The sequence below is a fragment of the Stomoxys calcitrans genome, chromosome 5 (assembly GCF_963082655.1).
Source record: "Stomoxys calcitrans chromosome 5, idStoCalc2.1, whole genome shotgun sequence".
Classification (NCBI taxonomy): domain Eukaryota; kingdom Metazoa; phylum Arthropoda; class Insecta; order Diptera; family Muscidae; genus Stomoxys; species Stomoxys calcitrans.
In genome coordinates this window covers 160,326,715-160,347,934 of record NC_081556.1, presented here as the reverse complement: position 1 = coordinate 160,347,934, position 21,220 = coordinate 160,326,715, and the positions used below count along the sequence as shown (strand labels likewise).

Below are 21,220 nucleotides of genomic sequence, written 5' to 3'. Positions count from 1 at the left end.
TATGAGAGAAGCATCCCCTGTTCCTTAATGGAATATTCATGGGAAATTTAGTTAGTTGTGGAGATACTGTAACTCAATAGTGAATAAAGATCATGAAATTGAGCATGGAAGGCATCGATACAGAAGTTTTCAAAGTCTTTAGTATTCAATGATGTAATTATATCCCCCCAGTACACACATGTTGGAACTGTAGGATTCGGAAGTCCGTACCCAACTGACTGACAAATTTTCGACCACTCTCTCGCCCAATTAATATTCAATTCAATAACTCTCTCGGCCAGAAAGCGTGGTAGGCGATGTGAGCCAATCTTCAGTACTCTATCGATATACTTAAAGTGTGACTTTAAAGTCGATGAATGCATGGTATCATACCCCATATCTAGATGTAAAACTTAGTTCGGAGTATTTGGAGGAAGGTATAGCATTCCCCTGACATACAACCGTAATAACCTTCAGCATCTTCATATCCCCAGATCTGGTCAGCGTATAATGGAGCATATAATGGAGCGAAAACAAACTTTAAATATCCTTATCTTATTTTCCTTCGAAATTCCAGGATGATTAAGGTACTTCCCCTAAGAGGGATTTATAGCCATCTTTGGGGCAGAAAGCTTATTGTGAATATGTTTCATAAAGGAGAGATGAATGATAGTTCAATTAACAATTTCTATGATCTCACCGCTAAATATCTATTTAAATCAGCAGAAAATCTCGAACCCTTGCGGAAGATTACAATTTTTGACTTTGTTAAGTTCATCTTTAAGTCCCACAGTAAGCAATACAACGCATCAATCATTTTGTGAAGATTCTCAGGACGGTCAGACATCTTTGCTGACGCACCAATACAGGAAAGTTTGTAAAAGAGACTGTTCCTTGGTATTAAGTCGAAAGCACAAGAAAAATCTACAAAAATGCGTAGATCCGTTTATTATGAAATTTCCCAATACTGATATTATTAACGAGATTGAATATATTATCAATCATCGAATAATCCTTGCGAAAACCAGACTGAAACTCTTTCAATATACTATTCTCCGAAATCTATTTAACCATACGGTTCAGCAATAAACTGTTAAAAATCTTACAAACTGAATCTATAAGGGAAAGTCCTCTATAGTTCGCAAGCACATTTGGATCACTTTTCTTGAAAAGGGGTATTAGAATCGACTGCTTGAAAGAGTTCGGAATAGATTCCGAAAGAAAAATATTGTTGAAAGCCTTTAGAAGCAGTTTTATGAAGGTCGGGGGAGCGTATTTGCAAAATTCGTAGGATATCGCATCCTGCCCAGGAGATTTGTTGGATTTTAGACTATTAATAACCGCGCTCAATTCGTAATACTCAAATGGAAAATCAATAAATTCATCTACAAAACTGGGCATGCACCAACTCATACTCACTGTGTCGTCTCTTTCAAATAATATTGTCCCAAAATGCGGAAAGAAATAACCATTGCTTAAGTGGCAATTGATTTTGAAAGAGGTGGATTTAAAAGAATTCGCGAAATCCCACCATGCCTTACTACACTTTACCTTGTCTAAATTCAGTAAGTCAAGGTTGCACGACTGCGGCTTCTTCGCTTTACACAATTCCAAGTATTTCGTCCTGGCAGCATAATAACGTAGTCTATTGTGGTTGGTATGACATCTTCTACACCATTTCTGTTTGGGAGTAAAAAAGGATTTACCCGTTTTCCTCGCGTGAGCCTGTCTAATCTTCATGCCTAAAGTACAAATTCGATCCACTGAAGACATATTATCAAGAAGGCAGTGATCGTCGACAAGTGTCCCTAGTCTTGATGGTCTTGATTCATTTATGTGCAGGGCAAATGTTTAATAAAATCGTTTTCCAAGTGTTCAGGGGACGTTAGTTTTAGTGATCGCTTGCTGTTCATTTATAAAAATCTAAAGCATAGTTTAAGGTGCTAGCGAATTGTTCAGCGACAACTTCTCATTGGGTTTTTTATAATTAGTTGTTATCGGCCAGCAGATATGTTTGTTGCAGAAAGCAGATGGAACCCTAGTATTGCCATCCGGAAGATCATGTTACACGAATGGATCAAAGCTACCAGACACAGTGGGCTTGGGGGTCTACATTGAGAACCCAGGGACCCACATGCAATTTTGCAGTGAAGGCCAGAGAACTAATGCCAATAAACTTGGTTAACCCGAAGCCTTTCCGGTAGACGCAGTCCGTGTAAAGGGCGTGGGCGACGAATGCGCATGCAACCCTGTGGAATAGCGAAACGGTGGGTAGGACTGCGAAAATCCTATGGGGAGATCCAGATCGTGAGAAGATGAGGCTATTATTGAAAGGAAGTAAGAAGAAGATGATGGGGCGTTGGATCAATTCTTTTGTCATTGCCCGGCTTTTGCGTCTAAGTGATAACGGAACTTAGGTGGGGACACAATACCAGACATGAACCAATTTAGGGGCACAGCATGGAAAACAATTAAGGATTTTGTAAGTAGCACGGAATTCCTAACTTAGATTTTCTTTTTCGAGGTTACTTTTTTAGTATTTAGAGCGCAGAACAAGCCGATTACTGGTTTAGATGAGGGAAATTAATATCTGCGCCCTCTTTTCAACCTAACCTACATCAATAAGAAGTGTGCGAAATTTCAATCGGATATCTTTATTCCTTCGACCGCTATTGTGACTTCCACTGACGGACGGAAGGACGGCCATGACATGCAAATCATTATGTCGAGGTATTTGGAAATCTGAAGACATGGTGTTTCTTCGACTGACAACAAACCCATAGTCAAATTTATATCTTGTCTGTTTTTTATTCTTTCGTTTTTCATACCCCCCACCGAAGGATGGGGGTATATTCATTTTGTTATTCCGTTTGCAACACATCGAAATAACCATTTCCGCCTCTATAAAGTATATATATTCTTGATCAGCGCAAAAATCTAAGACGTTCTAGCAATGTTCGCCCGTCTGTCTGTTGAAATCACGCTTATAAATAGAGATATTGAGCTGAAACTTTGCACAGATTCTGCTAAAAGACAACTATAAGCAGATTAAGATCGAAGATGGGCTTTATCACCGGATTTTGACGAAAGGTGATTGACGCAAATACCCGAGGTGGTGGGTATTCAAAGTTCGGCCCGGCCGAACTGAACGCCTTTTTACTTGTTTTTCATAGTAATGGGAATTTTCTACCTCTGAACCATATCCACAGCAATACCGGCAAAAAATGACGAAAACGGGAAAAAGCTGGAGTGAAATACAATACATCACCATCAGTACTTTTGGACAATAGTTAAAAGTCTCCTGGTATAGCATTATTTAGTACATTTATTGATATTTATGTATGTATGCATGTAGTAAACATATAAATTAGTATACACATTTGTTTTCATTTTAAAAATACTCGCTTTCAAAAATATAGTGTGTGTATGTAGTGTATGTACTATATGCACGTCATAATAATACATAATGACAAAAACCTAAAATGGAAATGTAAACAAAATCATCATAACTTTTATTAAAGCTTTTGAGTTAGTCTTAAAAGTAATTTCTTGTTTGATGGGTGTTAAAAAAATGACTTGACTTTAGAGAAGAACATGCAGTAATGTATTTATTCTATAATGAAATATACATACATATACATTTATAGTTACAACATTGATTCAAAACTGTGCATTTAGTTAGAGGTGTTCTTCTGAGTAGTGGTGGGATTTAGTGCTTTACTTTGCCTATACATATTTGTTCATATAAATACACAATCAGCATTACATTCAAGACGAAATATGTTATGGACTGTTTATGTTATTTGATGGATGGAGTGGAGTGAAGTGGAGTGGAGTGCAGAGAAATTAATGCTGGGCACACATATATTTGGGCACTAAATGTAGCTTTTAGTGTTCAAAGATTTGGGTATCTGTCGTCCTGTCTTTTGCAACATTTACACATTTATAAGAAATTAGACATTACAATATGGGTTATGTTTCAAGTGCGGGTTTGCTATTTAATAGCAGATTTTTGGTCCAACTAATTTAATTATAAGTTCACAATTTTTTGAGCCAAGTTTTGCGTTATCCGGTTAGTCATTGGATCGAACTTTACGCAAAGAACCCCGATTAAATTTGCAGATCGACTCAAGTAGAGCCGAACGTTCAATTTCGGTTTCTGCCGAAACTTGTTCGTCAGAAGTGATGTTGGGTGAGGATGATTGTCTATCCACGCTGCTGGCTGCACCTGGCGGCGACATCTCATTTATAGACTGTTGTGTGTGATGTCGGATAGTTTGGCGGGTCTCAGCTTCGTTAGAACTTTGGTAGGCAGCAGGTGTGGGTGGAGGAGCTAAAAGATAATTACATGCTCATAGATGCAATGTCGTCACACTACTTGCAAACTCACATTTTAAATCCTGCATGGCGTCTTGGGAAGTGTTATTGGTTATAACGCTATTCATACGATTTAGGGACCGTGGACTGATTTCTGAAGACTCCGTTACAGAACCAGTCGCACCAACTGCTGACAATGCAAGACGGCCATTGTTATTCTGTAATGATCCCTGTTGTTTGAGCTTTGACTGCTTGTACTCCTGTTTCTATAAAGTTAAATTAAAATAGAATAAAATAGAGTTTGTAATGTCGAAATAACCACATACCGCCTTATGTTTTGATTTACGCTTTTCTTCTTCGGAGCTCATCAGCTCTTGTACCCGAACAATACGCTTTTGATTTTTTACCGACTTCTGCTCCTCACGTAGCCTGTTTTCGGTCTTTAAAATAGCTTGCTTTATAGCTTCTTTGGCATTAAGTGACAATTTTAGGTGGGGTTTTTGGGATTCGTCATTAAGTGGTTTTGTACAGATCTCGCTTGGGGAGTATTGTTTAAAAAAATCGTGGGCTAATAACTGTTCCAATGATGGTAGACCGGTTTTACAAGCCTCCTTGGACAATATGCTCTCAAGAAGGTTTTCTGCAAACCAAAAGTAAAACGAGTTTAAAGGAGTTTTTTCAAATGCGATCTTTACTCACTAAGAATTTCGGGGCAGTCTGTTATTTGCCTGACAATGGACTCTTGCATAGGATATCCCATGGCCATTTCAAAAAGTATATGGCCAAAGCAGTAAACATCGATGGCTTCTGATTTATAGATTTTGCCATGCTGTACAAAAAATGGTCGGTAGAACGAGGGCACTCCAAGCACATAGTTTTCTATATCTAATAGTTTGACACAATCGTCGATTATAACAATATTGCCTGAATGTAAATGTCCTGTGGATAAAAGAAATGAAAAAAATCTCGTGCATGCTGCATAGGTAAACAATCACAAACATCAACCTTACCATACGGATAACCTTTGGAGTGCAGAAAGATTAATACTTCCAGAATTTGTTTTCCATAAACTGCAACTTGTTTCATAGACAAGGCCATTCGGCCTTTGGGATTTCCATATTTACTCAAAAATGGATTTTTTGGCGTTGCCATGCACAAAATATCCTTAAGCGTTCCATGCTTGTGGAATCTAACAACGAAAATTACCTGTATGACAGAATATATGCTCAGTGCCTTTGCAATACGTACTTTCTTATAACCAGACATCCATTCTCATTATGCATTGCATAATGCAATGCTTCAATATTGGGATGCTGTAATCCAACAAGACTTTTTAAAATGCCGCCCAGCTCCTTGTCGTCAATATACTTGTCAGGGCCATATTCCAACCATTCCAATACCAGCTCCGAGGACGCAGATGCGTCCAATAATTGATCTGCGCCAGTAACACTGCTTTGCTTTATCTGGGCATGTGTTTGTGAACCGCTTTTCACCAGAGATTTGCTGCTGGATTTTGTATCTGGTGGTTTTTGTGTGACCTTGAAATAGTGTTTTCTCAAACGCCATCCTATGGCTCCCAGTGTTGAGCCAAGAGACCACAATCCTTCACTACGCAAGCAGAGCAATGCGTTTTGAACAGCTTGATCTAGAGCATTAGAAAGTGGGATTTAGGGAAATCAATACTAGAATCGATATGAGAGAGTAGGAAATGTCACCATGAAAAGATTGTGAATAGCTGTCGGGATCGACAAACCGCTTTGCCGGAAGCGATGAGGCAAGAATGGGATTCATGAGTACGGTGTTTATGTAGAGTTGTAATGCTTTTCGTCGCTCAGCTATAAAGTCAGGCCGCATATTACCAAACAACTTTTTACCAGGAAAAGGTAAGTCAATTTCAGAAATGGACAGGTGTTTCTGAAGTTCTGCAAAATCATTATAGCGACGTAATATTTTCCACGAATACTGCTTTACATAACCCCGTTCTAGTCGTAGCAAATACTCCTGCAAATATACATATATAATTTTTTTCCATCATTTCCATGAGTAAAGTCCTAAAATACCAGAAGTATTCGAATCATATGACATGCGAATAAACATACAAATACGCTATACAAAATGTAACGTATGGACAATTTAAACATGCACCTATCAAGAAGGTAGGTCACAAATACCATCTGTGGGACATGTAATATGAAATGATAAATAGAAACTTATCCAAAGACCAACAAAAACGAAAAAAAAAGTGGAAGACAACCAATGGCAGCCGGTTGTAGGCACTGTATAGACGCTGCTAGAACAACAACACATTTTAAAAGTTTGTTATATTTTGTTTGATGTTAATTCACGAAATTCGAATTTCCCCACGGACATTCCAACTTCGTCTGAAGTGCAGTTTTAAAAAGTGCACCCGGGTGTAAAGGACGGGAGTTTAGGAAATTGGAGCCCTATTTTGCCGTAAACAAGTGAAATGACGCCGAATATAGGCGATATGGTAATCAAATTAGAGGAGCACCACCCAGGCTGGAACATTGAGCTCCAATCTGTGTGGTGCCCATAGTTGTCACGAGAAGCTTAGCTGCGAATTACCGGGCGCGTCCACAGTTTGCGGATAGTGAAATGATCCATATGGAGTAGCTGCCACTGCAGCCGCGGACAATCCGCCGCATAGAGTGGGTAGTCTCTGTAAGAGGCCGGACGGCACCGGTTCTTGCATAAATACTGGGTGCTTATGATGCTCGATATGGTAAGGCGAAATATTGGCGCCTTTAAATAGCCAATGGCCGCCATGTTCCCGAGGCGATCGGAACGACCTTGCGCAACTATAGGAGCGAAGAGGATCGTCCCCTCCACACAAAAATTTGACTACAACTACAGCATTACAACAAAAATCAAAAAAAGTTCCCCCCATTAGTTGGAGATGGGTTTTTTTTTTTAAATTTGGAGCCATATTTCGCGAAAAATTTATATAAAAAACCCCGGAAAAGACTTTTTACTACTAAAAAAAAAAGAAAAATTATGTCAAAAAAACCGCCTTTTTTTTAAACTTCCTTTTTAAAGCCGAGTCCAAACGGCGTGCCGCAGTGCGTAACCTCTTTGGGGAGAAGTTTTTGACCTGGCTCAGGTGTCCAGCGTCATAGGCGGGCATGCTTACACCTCTTTGCCACAGTGGTCTCCGCATATTACTACATACATTAATGTTTCCAATAAACTCCATAGAAAAAACAACGAATTTTTTATGTCGAACTTTATTGAACCCAGATTCATGCGAGAACAAAATATCTCTACACGGACTTACACTCCAATCAATATGAGCTTTTGCGAAAGCCACCCTGGCTATACGACTCTTTGCTGAAAAACGATCGGGTAACGTCGGCATGGCTCGCGCTTTTAGAAAATTAATAAAAGTTTAGCAAAATAATAAGAAATCTATAGAATTGAAAAAAATGGATTTATTCTTTGTGGAAACATTGAAACACCAGAGAAACTCATCATTACAAGTAACATTTTGCAATTTGCGAAGATTTAAAGTTTGGATAACGTAGCTGCCGCCTTCTGGAGATGCACGATGATAAGCGGCATCCTTTTTATAGCCGGGTCCGAACTGCGTACGCTGTTCGACACCTCTTTGGAGAGAAGTTGTACATGGCATAGTACCTCACAAATGTTGCCAGCATTAGGAGCGGAAAACCTCCTCTGAAAATTTTTTCTAATGGTCTCGCCAGGCGTTTAGCGTCATAGGCGGACATGCTAACCTCTGCGCTACGGTGGCCTTCTCTTAATGGCTACAGCTATGACTAAGGCTATGCTATGTGCTATGCTCAATGCTTATTTGAGTCGTGTATTAAACATACATATTGATGGTCAATCAGTTGAGTTTGTTGACAACCTTAAATGCATTAGCGTAACTTTTGATAGTAGGCTTGATTTTTCTGACCATATAAGTAATGGTTTAAAAAGATACTAATTTCACTACGTCGGTTATGTAGCTTAAATATGTATCTTCCAATCAGTATGAAAAGAAGAATTGCTTTTGCATTACTCATGTCAGATCTTTGTTATGGTGTTGAGGTCTATGTTGCAACGTCCCAAAGTAATTTTGGGAGGATGACAAGGATATATAATATTATTCCTCGTTTTGTGTATAATCTCCATAGATATGATCATGTGTCAGATAACGGGAAACTAATTTTAGGAGTGCCGTTTTCTGGTTTTGTGAATATTAAAGTGTTATATATTTTTTTTATAAAACTATTATAACTGGCATTCCACTACTCTTACGTAGTAGGTTTTCATTTTCTAGGTCAAGTAGAAATCCACAAATATTATTGCCATGGATATCTTCAAGTGGTGCAGAACATTGTTTTGTAGTTCGGGTTGCTACGACTTGGAATACATTGAATCACGTATCATTTGGAGAAGACATGAAACATATGCAAAAAAATCAATTCCTTGGGGAAAAATTGGCGTTTTGATCGTTATGACATATCAATTCCAGGTATGGTCCCAAATGGTTTATAACCATTCTCAGGCTATTAGCTTGACTCTTATTGGGTCGATTATTGATTGCAACCCAACTTCAGTTAAATTGCCAACCGCCTAATTTGTAATAGAAATTTCCAAATCTTTATTAAATTGCATATGTTTTTCCAGTTTACTTAGTAGCTGAACGTTCAAAACGCTCATTGTATGAAACTGAGAGAAATTTCCAAATTTGTACTAATTTTTACTTCGTTGTTGTTGTAGCCACATTTGTATGTGGAGGTGACGATCCTCGTCAAGCTCCAGTAGGTGCTCAAGCTCGATCGCCGCAGGAACAGGGTGGCTATTGGTTCTATAAAAGCGCCAATAACTTGCCCTGTCATATCGAGCATCATAGGCACTCAGTATTTGTGTAAGAGCCGGTTACTGCTGATTGTCCGCCATTGCTGTTGCAGCTCCTCCATATGGAGCATTCCAGTACCCCCAATATGTGGATGCACCCGGTAGTTCGCAGCTAAGCTTCTCGTAACAGCAATGAACACAACACGGATCGGACCTAAATGTTCCAGACTGTGTGGTGCACACAGCTATCACGTGCCGGGCGCGGTTTTATCTTCTGTCAACGCAACTATATTTGAGATTTTCAATACATAATCGAACCTTTAGATTCTGCTTACAATTGGAATTCACCCAATGAAATTGACAAATGCTGAAACAAAGCAGAAATTTTGGACACATTCTTTCTTTGATTGAGGGTTATAGGATCATATAAGCTGTATTTATTATTCAATTTGGTAGAAATTAGGCACAAAGATTTGTGTTAAAACCACCGACATATTTGCTAAATGTGATGCAGATCGGGCTGTAGCTAAGTAAAGCCCCTATATAGGCCGATCTCACGATTTAAGGTCCTAGCCCCATAAAAGCCACATTTATTGTCCGATTTCGCTGAAATTTGGCACAACGACTTGTGTTAATGCCGTCGACACCCAAACTTTATATGGCTTAAATCGGACTATATCCTTATATAGACATCATATAGACCGATCTTTAAGACTTGAGAGTCTTAAAAATTGAGATATTGAGCTGAAATGTGGCACGGGCACGTCATTTTCGCTGCACGCAGGTTAAGTTCTTGAACGGGCCAAACCGGACCATATATGGATATAACTGCCATATAGATCGATCTGCGATTCAGGGTCTGAAACCCATAAAAGCTGCATTTATTACCAGATTTCACTAAAATTTAAATCAGTGATTTGTGTGAATATGATTTAGATCGGACTATATTTACATATAGCTGGCATATGGACCTAATGCCGATTTAGGGTCTGAAATCCATTAGAGCTTTATTTATTACAAGATTTCGCTGAAGTTTGAAAAATTGATATCCGACTCAAATATGGTCCAGGTCGGTCTATATTCAGCTATAGCTGCCATATAGAGCGATATGCCGATTAAGGGTCTTGTCCCTATAAAGCAGCTTTTATAATCAAATTTCGCCGAAAATTGAAACAGTGAGTTGTTTCAAGTTTTTCGTCATCACACCTTAATTTGGTTCAGATCGGACTATATTTAGATATAGCTGCCATATAGCTCGATCTACCAATTAAGGGTCTCAAGCCCATAAGAGCCGCAAATTTTTACCGGTTTTGCAGAAATTTGGGACAGTGAATTACGTTAGACCCCTTGACATTCTTGTTTAATTTGTCCCGGATAGGTTTAGATTTGGATATAGCAGCCATATAGACCGATATCTCGATTCAAAGTTTTAGGTCCATAAAAGCCGCACTAATTGTCCGATTTCTCTGAAATTTGGTATATCGATAACACTGTTCAAAACGGCCCGGACTGGTGCAGATTTAGAAATAGCTGGTAAATATACCGATTTGCCGATTTAATGTTTTATTCGCATAAAAGTTTAATTTATTTACAGATTTCGCTGAAATAACGCACAATGAGTTGAGTTGAACTCTTCGACATTCATACCAAGTATGGTTAAGATCCGTTTATATTTCGAATAACTGTCATATACCATAGACCGATCTCTCAAATTAAGCTCTTGGGCCAATAACAAGCGTATTTTTTGCCCGATTTCGTTGAAATTTGGTATAACCGGTTGCGTTATGCTGCTCGACATCCCTGTTCAAGATCGGTTTAGATTTGGATATAGCTGATATATATACCGATGGAGATCGGAATAAACGATGCATTTTCCTACGTAATATGACGAATGGTGGTAAATATATCTATATCCGAGGTGGCGGGTGTCCAAAGTTCGGCCGGGCCGAACTTAATGCCTTTTTACTTGTTTACTTTGAGCAGTGAATTGTTGGGATTTTGGCCCAGATCGGACCATATTTCGATATAGCTGCTAAGGTTTAGAATCGTGCATTTCCAACGGATTTTAAGGAAATATTGTTTATATATAGCTGAGGTGACAAATGCAAAGAATATCGAACTAAACGCGCTTTTAAAGATTTTTTATATTAAGTTCTAGATATCTCCCAAAGTTTTTAGACACGACACTGTTTTTAGCCATTTGCGAGACACAAAAAAAAAATATTTCTCTCATATATTCGTTGTTGAAGAGCTGGGTTTGAGTCCGTCTTCATGTCTCTTTTATTCGTGTTTCGAATAAAGTGCGTTTTAGTTAAGTTTTTTGCTCTATGATTTGAGAAAGAAAATTCGATATACTTTTCGGTAATATATATATACTGGTAAACTTTACTGACGTTCTCGCGTCCTTAAAAGATACACATTTAATTACCCATATGTCCACATAAGGTGTTAATTACCGTGTGTCCATTAACCTGCTGAGCCGTTTCTATAACGCAGTTTACGGTTGCTGTATCATCTTGAATATACCTTGTGTGCTGCTGTCCAAACCGTTTCTCGAATATGTCCATTTACATTTTACATTCAGAGTATTTTTTCTTAAAAAAAAAACAAACAATTTCTTCTCTAACAGGTAACAATATATTTAGATATATCTTTTATAAACTTCTCCCAACTTCCCTTTTTAACGATTGGATTGTCTTGTGTACCCAGAGATTGGGGCTATCGTTTACTGACAGAAACAATTGACTTAGAGATACCACAAATTTATCTACACGCCGAGGTTGTAAGGGAGATTCTCAAGATGGCGCTGACAAATGTAACTTCAATAAGAAAAGAGTCAACAATACAAAAACCATTATTGGTTTTGGATTTTGAAATGAAAGAAAACTGTAGCGATTGAGATGGATAGCTGTTATTGATGACGATAGACAGTACATGAACTTGTGGATAGATATCCACCGCCCAGAAGCCTTTAGGTAGATCTACATGGTTAAAGCGTGAGGTTCAGCGCTACAAGAGAGAACCTCTAGATCAAGCGGCATATCAAGCAGGCCTAGACAACATTCATGCAGACACGGTAGCAGATGCGGTAAATGGCTACCGGGTGAATGTAGTCCTTGGAGATAGATGCAGCCACCTCAACTCCTACAGAAGTGGAGGATTGATGCCGGCGTGCAAGATGTATGTCCCGATTGTAACCAGGACCGCATGATACACCTCACCTTGTTTAACTGTCCGGCCAGACCCACTCGACTCAGACCCAGATCCCAGTGGACGCACCCTATTTTAGTCGCAGAGTTCCTGGGTCTTGACACTCAACAGAATCAAGGAACCAAAGGATAGAACAAATTGCAAGAAATTTAAAAATTTCAAAATTGAATTTGAAAACTGCTGGAAGTAGTTCAATGACTCTACCTCTGTCGTTGACAATTACATATTTGAGGCTGGCTCGCTTTCGCGATGTTTTCCGCCGATTACTTTTTTAGATAATAGATTTTAAAGGAAACAAATTTGGAAATTTCATTCAGTATGACATTACCACAATGCTCATGGTAAAATTTTAATAAAACTGTTTTTTTATCATTGTTATTTTACACCGTTTACACTGGTCTTTAAATCTAGATTTAATGGCTCGATCATCTGCTTTTCCTTTAAAAAAAATCAGCTGACGAGAGCCTCAAATCCCGATTTAATGAGCAGTGTAAACGGGGGTTGTTTTCGTAATGTTTAAAAAAATGAATAGCAAAAAAGGGGTTTCAAAATTAAAAATAAAATTGGGGAAAATTAAAAAAAAAAATCATGAAAATGTATTTTCAACAGGAAAAACAATATTGGCGGAAAATAAAACGGTAGGCGCTTCTGCTGAAATTTTAGTTTCCATAAGAAATGCATTGACATATTGACTAGCCCATTTTTTGCTTCCTTTGTTTGTGTGTCTCTTTCTCTCACTTTACCTGCACACATGCTCAGACGAGCGAAAGCTTTCTCTCATTTTCTCAGTTTCTGAGAACAATGACATTTTTGAAATGACATCTTGATGACGAGATGGCGGATTGCACCATGTGGTTTGTGGTTGTTGTACAAATGACTACCTTTAATTGGCTATGACAGAACATTTGTTCCATTAGCCGAACGTAGAATAGCGTTCCGAGCGCCTCGATCTTCTACGCTCATTTTAAAATTTCTGACACCAAGTTTCCAGGTCCCACCCAATGACATAATTACCAGGTAGTTTACCGTAAGCAGATGAGTACAATTTTTTCTCGCGACGTTTACTATCTGTCAACGAGTTTTGGTTGTAAATTAATATATCTTGCTCTTACCAATTGATCTTTCCATCGGGCTGTTGGTCGTTCCGTCGTTGTACAAATGGGACAGACTTTAATTGCTGCGCCATGATGAGTGGTTTAGATGGCATTCACTCAATCTTTCGGAAGAAGATACGAAAGGTCCAATGTGTTAATTATTACTGGGATAACTGCCCCACTTTTCCCTATTGCGAATTGGCTCTAAAACCTAGTACTGACTTCGACTTTTCACACGAACAACTGTCAAATCGCGCTATAAAAAATGGTGACGAAGATAATGCGCACGCATTCCATAAAAGTGGTACTAAGTTCTATGAACAAAATATCAGAATAAATTTCGCACAATTTTAATTGCAAATGTAATTTAATGCTTACAAAAGAGGCCGAATAAACTCTGCTTCAATACTGTTGTTTGACTTTTGTTTGTGTTCTGGCAAAGAAAAAGAGTCCGTCATTCGCAATAATTTAAAAGGCATTTTCGCTATGAATGAAGTCACTACTAGCAAAACAAATTTAACAGGTAGGAGAAGTTGGCCAACAACGAAAATTCGAATGCACCATCTGTAAAAATCAGTGATTAGCGCAACTCTGATTTTGAGTATGTTTCTAGTTGGCGCCATTTTTCTTTGCTTGTGTGTGCTGTGGTTCTTAACTATAAAGCACACACACACAACCAAACGTTATGAAATCTTGTTGACAGATAGTCAATGCGAATTTAAAAAGGGTCTCACGCGAACAGCTGCTAACAGCCGACCGGGTTTGACGGTATTAGCATGTCAGATTTTTGTTTGCATTCTCTTTGTTGTTATCCTCTTTCTTTCAAATTCTCTGCTCATGTACGCACTTGTATACACTCATGCACACAAATTTGTTTGTTTATGTAGGCAAAACGGCGATCAGCTTGAAGGCAAGAGGGGAATGGCACCATATAATTTGGGGTTGTTGTATAAATAGGATCATGGCTAAAAGGGAACATAGTACCACCCTTAATGGCAGCTTAACCTTCTTTAGTGAACCCTGTTCTATTAAGATTTGCTCAGGCTTTACCTTTATTTTTGTACCACGAGCAATCAGCTTTTCATAATTCCACGATTGGCGCGAAGCAAATGTAAACAAATCAGAAAAGCTTTGTCGTCCTACTTACTATTTTGAAAAACACAATGGAAGATTGCGATATTGAAAGAATACCTGCAACATCTGAGGAGTCAAAATCCATAACATCAATAAGCCAAGAAAATGTCCATAGAATATGCTCAGGACAGGTTTGTTAATTTATATTATTGGGCTAGTCGTGGAGCCATCGTCCACAAACAGCCGTTGTGAACAGTTGGTACATGGTTTGATGTGGTACGGCTAATATGAAATTGGCCAAACAAGTCTTGGTGTTCCTATGGTTGATTTTATAGGGGTTGTGAATTAGCAGATTAGAATGGACCACTATACGTTGGGTTAGGTTTAAGCGGCATCCTGCTATCGGCTCACTCAAATTTTAGTCGATTGTGATACCACAAGAACAGGAGATAGAAGATAAATGTTCAAATGTTCACATCCGCTAATTCTAAACATGAAATACTGGGTTATATCTTTTTGTTTTATTGACTATTTTAGGTAATTCTCAGCCTCGCCGTTGCCGTAAAGGAATTAGTGGAGAACTCCATTGACGCTGGTGCAACATCAGTTGAAATTAAGTTGTTGGATCATGGCTTGGATTACATCGAAGTCAGCGATAATGGTAGCGGAGTGGAAGAACACAATTTGGATGGAATGAGTAATTTGGAAATTTTATTTTTTTTAGCTGTACTTTATAATAAATGTCGTTTTTCGCTTCTTTCAAGCTGCCAAGTATCACACTTCCAAACTCAGAGAATTCGTAGATTTGCAGTCTGTAGCTACCTTTGGATTTCGAGGAGAAGCCCTGTCATCACTTTGTGCATTGGCGAAAATGTCCATTACGACACGTCACAAAAATTCAGATGTTGCAGTAAGAATTGAAATGGACCATGAGGGCAAAATTATTAGCCGCCATCCTTGTGCGAGGACAGTTGGTACAACTGTAACTCTCTCGAATATATTCGAAAAGCTACCCGTTAGGAGACGAGCTTTCGTCAAGAATGTAAAAAAGGAATTCAATAGCATGTGTCAAATCCTTCAGGCTTATTGCCTGGTCTGCACAGGGGTACGCATTAAATGCACCAACCAATCGCCGAAAGGTAACAAAACTGTAGTAGTACAATCGCATGGTTCGCTGGATGTGCTCTCAAATATTTCTGCCATATTTGGTACTCGCCAGTCAAATGATATTTTGGAAATTAAATCTCCCCTAAGCGATAGTAGGGGCGACATGAAAACTGTTGACGTTCTCATGGGGGAACTTCAAGATGATCTAGGCGATGCAAATAGTCTTGACGAAGATGATGTAAAACAAATATTAGGCTCTAAATTGGAAGGGTACATTTCCAGTTGTTCTCATGGATGTGGGCGTTCCTCTAAGGATAGACAGTATTTCTATGTCAACTTCAGACCATGTGATCCGAAAAATGTAAGTTATGGGGATTCCAATTTGTATATTAAAAGAAATGAGTTTAAACGATCCATTTACATGTAGATATCAAAAGTTGTCAACGAATACTACCATCGCTACAATGCCCATCAATTTCCATTCGTCTATCTAAATATCATAACCAATCGTGAATCAGTTGATGTCAATCTCACACCCGATAAAAGAGTACTAAACCTGAATAATGAAAAGGTACTGCTGGCTTTGATAAAGAAAGCCTTGATTGCGACGTTCGATAGCATCCCATCGACATATAAAGTACAAAATACTACTATCACTAGCATACTAACTAAACAGGAAGCTGTCGCGGAAAGTGAACTTGGACAAAGCCAAAGCGAAAATTTGGAAGCCTCTTCGCAAAGGTTTTATGAGGTATTATCGCAATGGAAATCGACTGGTGACACGGAAGGCGCAAAACCACTCACGAAATTAGTTAAAAGAAATTGTCCAGACGAGATAGAATCCAGAAAGCTGAAAATGCAGAAAATACAAGAATATCTCAACAGAGAACAATCACAGCAAGTTTTAAATGAGACAACCAGTTGCAAATCCGAGTCGGAGGATGAAGGAACTAAAGAACAAGACATAAAGTATTCTCCAAAAAGTTTAACTGAACAGCACGACACACTTGAAATATCAACCTTTGAATCGCTAACAAGTCATGTGCCGACTAAGGAAAGTGAAAAAATCACTGCAGCAAAAGACGCATCGCCTTGCGAGTTTGAAGGAGATACGAATTGTCAAAAAACTGTAGAACTTGATGAAAGTGATTCCGAACAAGATTTCCCAAAGTTTACTTGTAACGAGCTTAAGACATCTATATCCGAAATCGAAACTATGCTTCAAGATGAAATAAAAATTAAACGCGATAAACAACAGAAAAGCAAACTGCAGCGATTGCGTTTTAAAAGTGAAATCAATCCCAATCAGAATAAGACAGCAGAGGCTGAGCTTCAGAAAGAAATCAACAAATCGCATTTTGTGCATATGGAGATTTTGGGTCAATTTAATCTTGGTTTTATAATAACTAAACTCGACGCTGACCTCTTCATTGTCGATCAACATGCAACCGACGAGAAGTATAACTTTGAAATTTTACAACAAACGACAACATTGCAACATCAACCTTTGACTATACCACAAACTCTGGAGCTAACGGCTGTAAATGAAATGGTATTAATCGATCACTTGCCAGTATTTGAAAAAAATGGCTTCAAACTTGAGATTAACGATAAAGGTAACATTTTCAATGTTCGATATATTAAGTTTGCTAAGGGTAATCGTCAGCACTCAGTGACTCACTTAGGTAGTTTCGGCCTATTGGAAAACCACACCAAGTCTTTAAACCTTTGTAACAACAAAAACATTTTGCCAAAAACGGCCAAACTAACTCCGCTCTGGGCGTTGTAAATATACAGTATGCAAATCCATATGAAAATTTGCCCATGAACTTAATGTTCATGGGAACCGGGGTAAACTTACATGTCAATGAGTGCTGTCCGATTCCGTATGAATGTGATGTCGAAATTTGTTTTGTTTTTTTTTTAGCTCCACCTACAAGGAAAATCCGTTTGCTAGGAAAACCGTTTAGTAAAAATTGGGAATTCGGTAAGGAGGATATTGATGAATTAATATTTATGCTACAAGATGCTCCCGAAGATTCCATGTGCCGCCCTTCTCGCATTAGAGCTATGTTTGCTTCAAGAGCATGTCGCAAATCAGTGATGATAGGCCAAGCACTAAAAAAGTCTACTATGGAAATGTTGGTGAAACACATGGGCGAAATCGAACAACCATGGGTAAGATCTTCTATTCAATTGCTGTATTATAGGCACATACTTGTATGTGGGTACAGCAATCTCAATTCGGTGCTAATATTGGGGGAAAATCAATTTTTTTACAGAATTGTCCCCACGGAAGGCCAACAATGCGACATCTCATTAATTATGCCATGCTGTCTAACGACGACATAGACGACTGTAGCGTCGAGCAATCTGACTGAACATACCAAATATACTATTACTAATAATCACTTTACTCTGGCTTACATATTTACAAATGAACCGTGGATTCTTTATTTTATTTCAAACACTTATTGTACGGAAGATATTAAAGCCGCTATGAGCTGTACACAAAATGACACCGGGTAGTTGGGGATGCCAGTGCAACTCCTTAATTTCTTTTTGACCCTGATGAATAAACAACAGTTGTGGTGGCAATTTGTTCAAGTCTTCGTCAACATCGTTGGATTCCTGATCTGTATCCTTTTCAACCGCTAAATCCCACAGAGCTATTTGATCATCATCTCCTCCCGAGGCTAAAACCGTTGGATCTTTGGGATTCCATTCTACTGTTGTTATATGGTCCGTGTGGTGTTTGAATGTGGCAATAGGTTGTTTGGTCTGGAACTGTCTCAAATCCCATATGTGTAGAAAACCATCATCGCCGCCACTCGCAATAAACGGTTCTGTGCGATTCCATGATATCACATTGATGTCGCTTTCATGGGCATCCTCACACGTTAGCATGCAGGCCTTTTGTGGAGACGCTCGAACATCCCATATACGTATTGATTTATCAACTGAACAGGATGCCAGTACACTTCGTTCATTTGGACTCCATTGCAAATCCTCAACGGATGCTGTGTGACCAACCAATGGACGTTGATCCACTTTCCAGGTCCCGTCTTCAAGTGGGGACCATATATGGACATCTCGCCTAAAAAGGAAGTGAAAGGGTAAGAAGATGCAATACAACTAAATATGTGACTTAAATTGGGATTCGATTTGTGAATGTAAAGAAGACTGCAAAGTAGAAAACAAAGCCTCACAACATTTGGAACATAGTGGTCTGAAAACGATTTGTGATATCTACCGAGATTCATTGCGATAAGTCCGTAGAAACAGTAATTGTAGGGCGAGCATTCTAATTTAAACTCAGAGATGTTTAACATGGTTTTTTCATGTAGGATATAGTTTACGGTCTCTTTTAGAAGGGAGGGTTTAAGCCAAATTTGCTCTGTATAAATGAGTCCAGACCCCAAAGGGTTTGCCAGCGTTTTGTGATATTTGCAATCTCCAGAAATGTCTTCCATTTTGTAGAAGGGTCTACTAAATTGTCTGTATCATAATTTACTTTTTAAGACACTTCATTTGCATGCGTAAATAATATTTACATTACTACGCTTTAAGAGTCTTTGAGGGAAACATTTACTTACTTGCAATCGCCAGTTGCCAAGACCCCATCAGCAATCGGACTCCAGTCGAGACCAAATCCCTCCTGTTGATGACCACTGAATGTAAAAACGGGTTTTACCGGGTTATTAGCGACCTCACGTTCATACAGCTTTAAAAGTTGAGCATCTTCTACTGCTTGTAATTGCTTAGATAAATTCCATATATTCACGTGACCAAGTTCACTCCATGATGCCGCAAACACCGAGTTGCCCAGGCGTTTTGACCGCACGCGGTTGACGCAGCCTTGGTGTTTAATCAAAGCACAACTCATTTGAGGTTTTTTTAATTCTTCCGCATCATGACCGACATCATCTTGGTCATCATCTAATTCACCTTCGTCCTCGTCTTCTTCGTTGTCATCAGTTCCGGCTTGTGTCTTGTGCAGGTTATGCATTTTCATAACAATCAAATTGTTTATGTGAGTGCGAGCGGCTTGTGTTCCCGCCACCATGTAAGCTGTAAGGGGAAATTGTTCTCGATCTGTTCCCAGCTCATCAGGAATAATATCAAAACTTAAACATGGGGCACCTGTGGAAGCCTGATGCAACATTACATATGCCGATTCATCACAAACCAGTTCCTCATCGGCACTGAGCGGCTTACTAGGAAGATATACTTTTTCATTGGTTCCCTTCATATTCTCATCCTCCCCACCTTCATCATTATCGTCTATGTCGCTCTCAGCATCCTCGGGCTCTACAACTTCCATGTCCAAGTCTTCGTTATCCATGGTGTATGAAATATTTGTTTTTTTTTTTTTGGACTTTAATTGAAATGGCAGAGTACGACTCTATATGCCAGGTTGTACTTCCGAAGTTGGTGTCCCCACCAACTGTATATAAAAACACGTGTAATAAAATTACAGAATTAAAAACAATGTACAGTTATAACTGTACTGAGTATAACGATGACTATGCACCGAATCCCGAAGCGTCCACTTCAGACGAATTCTAAATGCAAAGTGAAATATTTGTTTTATTTTACGATTTTTTCTATTTCTAAATTAAAATTGTCAAGTTCCCACGTGTAGGGATACAAAAGTCGATTTTCGATTTCTACGAATTTTTGTTTGGAAAAGTCGAAGTCGACTTTTCGTGGCTATAGCCTAGCCGGGTTTTCCGCCCGAATAACTGTCAAAATGCGTTATAAAAAATGCGAATCCCATATTTCAAACGAAAATGAGAACTTAAAATTAGGAGATCAATTTATATAGAAGCAATATCAATGCAAAGACCAAGTAAAACCATGATTAATAAAGTTAATTGGAATTTATAAGAGAAATCATTGTACGAAATGTTAGCCCAATCGGATGAAAATTGCGCCAATACTTCTTAAAGGATACATTTAGTGTCGCATCGCTTATTTTTGTTTAATTTTGCATAAAATTTAATTTTCCGATAGTACCCATCGGCAAGTATCAATCGATATTCAGTCAAAAATTAAAATATCGATGGTGCCATCGATATTTTGCCAGCTCTAATCAGGTGCTATCATGGAATTGGTATGACAAAACTAAAAGCGGAAGCATACAACGTATTTATTCTATGATTAAACTTTCTGGAATGCAAATTTTGTTTAGAATTTTAATAAAATCACATGAACTCCGAGAAACATTTATTTATTTAATTATTTTATTGTTTTATCGATATTTTATTATTTCGCATAGCATTTAGCGGAAAAGCCTAGTACTGGCTTCAAAATGAATTTTTTAAAAATGGTGATGAAGTAAATGCGAACACATTCCGTAGAAACGGTACTGAGTTCTATAAAGGCTGTATTACACGGCATGTAGGTGTCTTATGACACGCCAAATTTAGCACATGTTGAGTTGTACATGTCCTGTGTGATACAAATTAAATTAACATATGAAAATCACTTTTCAAAATAGCACATGTAATTTTTTGTTTAGAGCTTGCTCTATTCTGTGGCGAATCAATTAAATGTGGTCTCATTTGTACAACAACCACAAATCATATGGTGCAATCTGCCATTTTGTCGTCAAG

General features: G+C 38.5%; 3 protein-coding genes across 4 annotated transcripts; 1 reads left to right on the top strand and 2 right to left on the bottom strand.

The window, feature by feature from the left end:
- Positions 1 to 3,547: 3,547 nt before the first annotated feature.
- On the bottom strand, positions 3,548 to 11,840 carry LOC106081923 (PX domain-containing protein kinase-like protein). Of its 2 annotated transcripts, none has more exons than XM_013244195.2 (8): positions 11,574 to 11,840; positions 6,012 to 6,297; positions 5,545 to 5,941; positions 5,307 to 5,485; positions 4,996 to 5,235; positions 4,623 to 4,936; positions 4,370 to 4,562; positions 3,548 to 4,312 (listed from the first exon to the last, which is right to left on the bottom strand). In XM_013244195.2, exons 1-8 carry the CDS (start codon positions 11,682 to 11,684, stop codon positions 4,053 to 4,055), a joined length of 1,980 nt encoding a protein of 659 aa, XP_013099649.2. In that variant the 5' UTR covers positions 11,685 to 11,840; the 3' UTR covers positions 3,548 to 4,052. The 2 variants fall into 2 exon arrangements, with proteins under 2 accessions (XP_013099649.2, XP_013099650.2); XM_013244196.2 differs by having other exon boundaries at positions 11,546 to 11,634.
- A 2,705-nt stretch (positions 11,841 to 14,545) lies between these two features.
- Positions 14,546 to 18,044, top strand: LOC106081916 (mismatch repair endonuclease PMS2). Its single transcript, XM_013244188.2, has 6 exons — positions 14,546 to 14,686; positions 15,033 to 15,192; positions 15,260 to 15,963; positions 16,030 to 17,218; positions 17,530 to 17,780; positions 17,885 to 18,044. The coding sequence occupies exons 1-6, from the start codon at positions 14,585 to 14,587 to the stop codon at positions 17,981 to 17,983; spliced, it is 2,505 nt and encodes an 834-aa protein (XP_013099642.2). The 5' UTR covers positions 14,546 to 14,584; the 3' UTR covers positions 17,984 to 18,044.
- LOC106081918 (glutamate-rich WD repeat-containing protein 1) lies at positions 18,026 to 19,967 on the bottom strand. Its single transcript, XM_013244190.2, has 2 exons — positions 19,199 to 19,967; positions 18,026 to 18,699 (listed from the first exon to the last, which is right to left on the bottom strand). The coding sequence occupies exons 1-2, from the start codon at positions 19,945 to 19,947 to the stop codon at positions 18,066 to 18,068; spliced, it is 1,383 nt and encodes a 460-aa protein (XP_013099644.1). The 5' UTR covers positions 19,948 to 19,967; the 3' UTR covers positions 18,026 to 18,065.
- Positions 19,968 to 21,220: the final 1,253 nt, after the last annotated feature.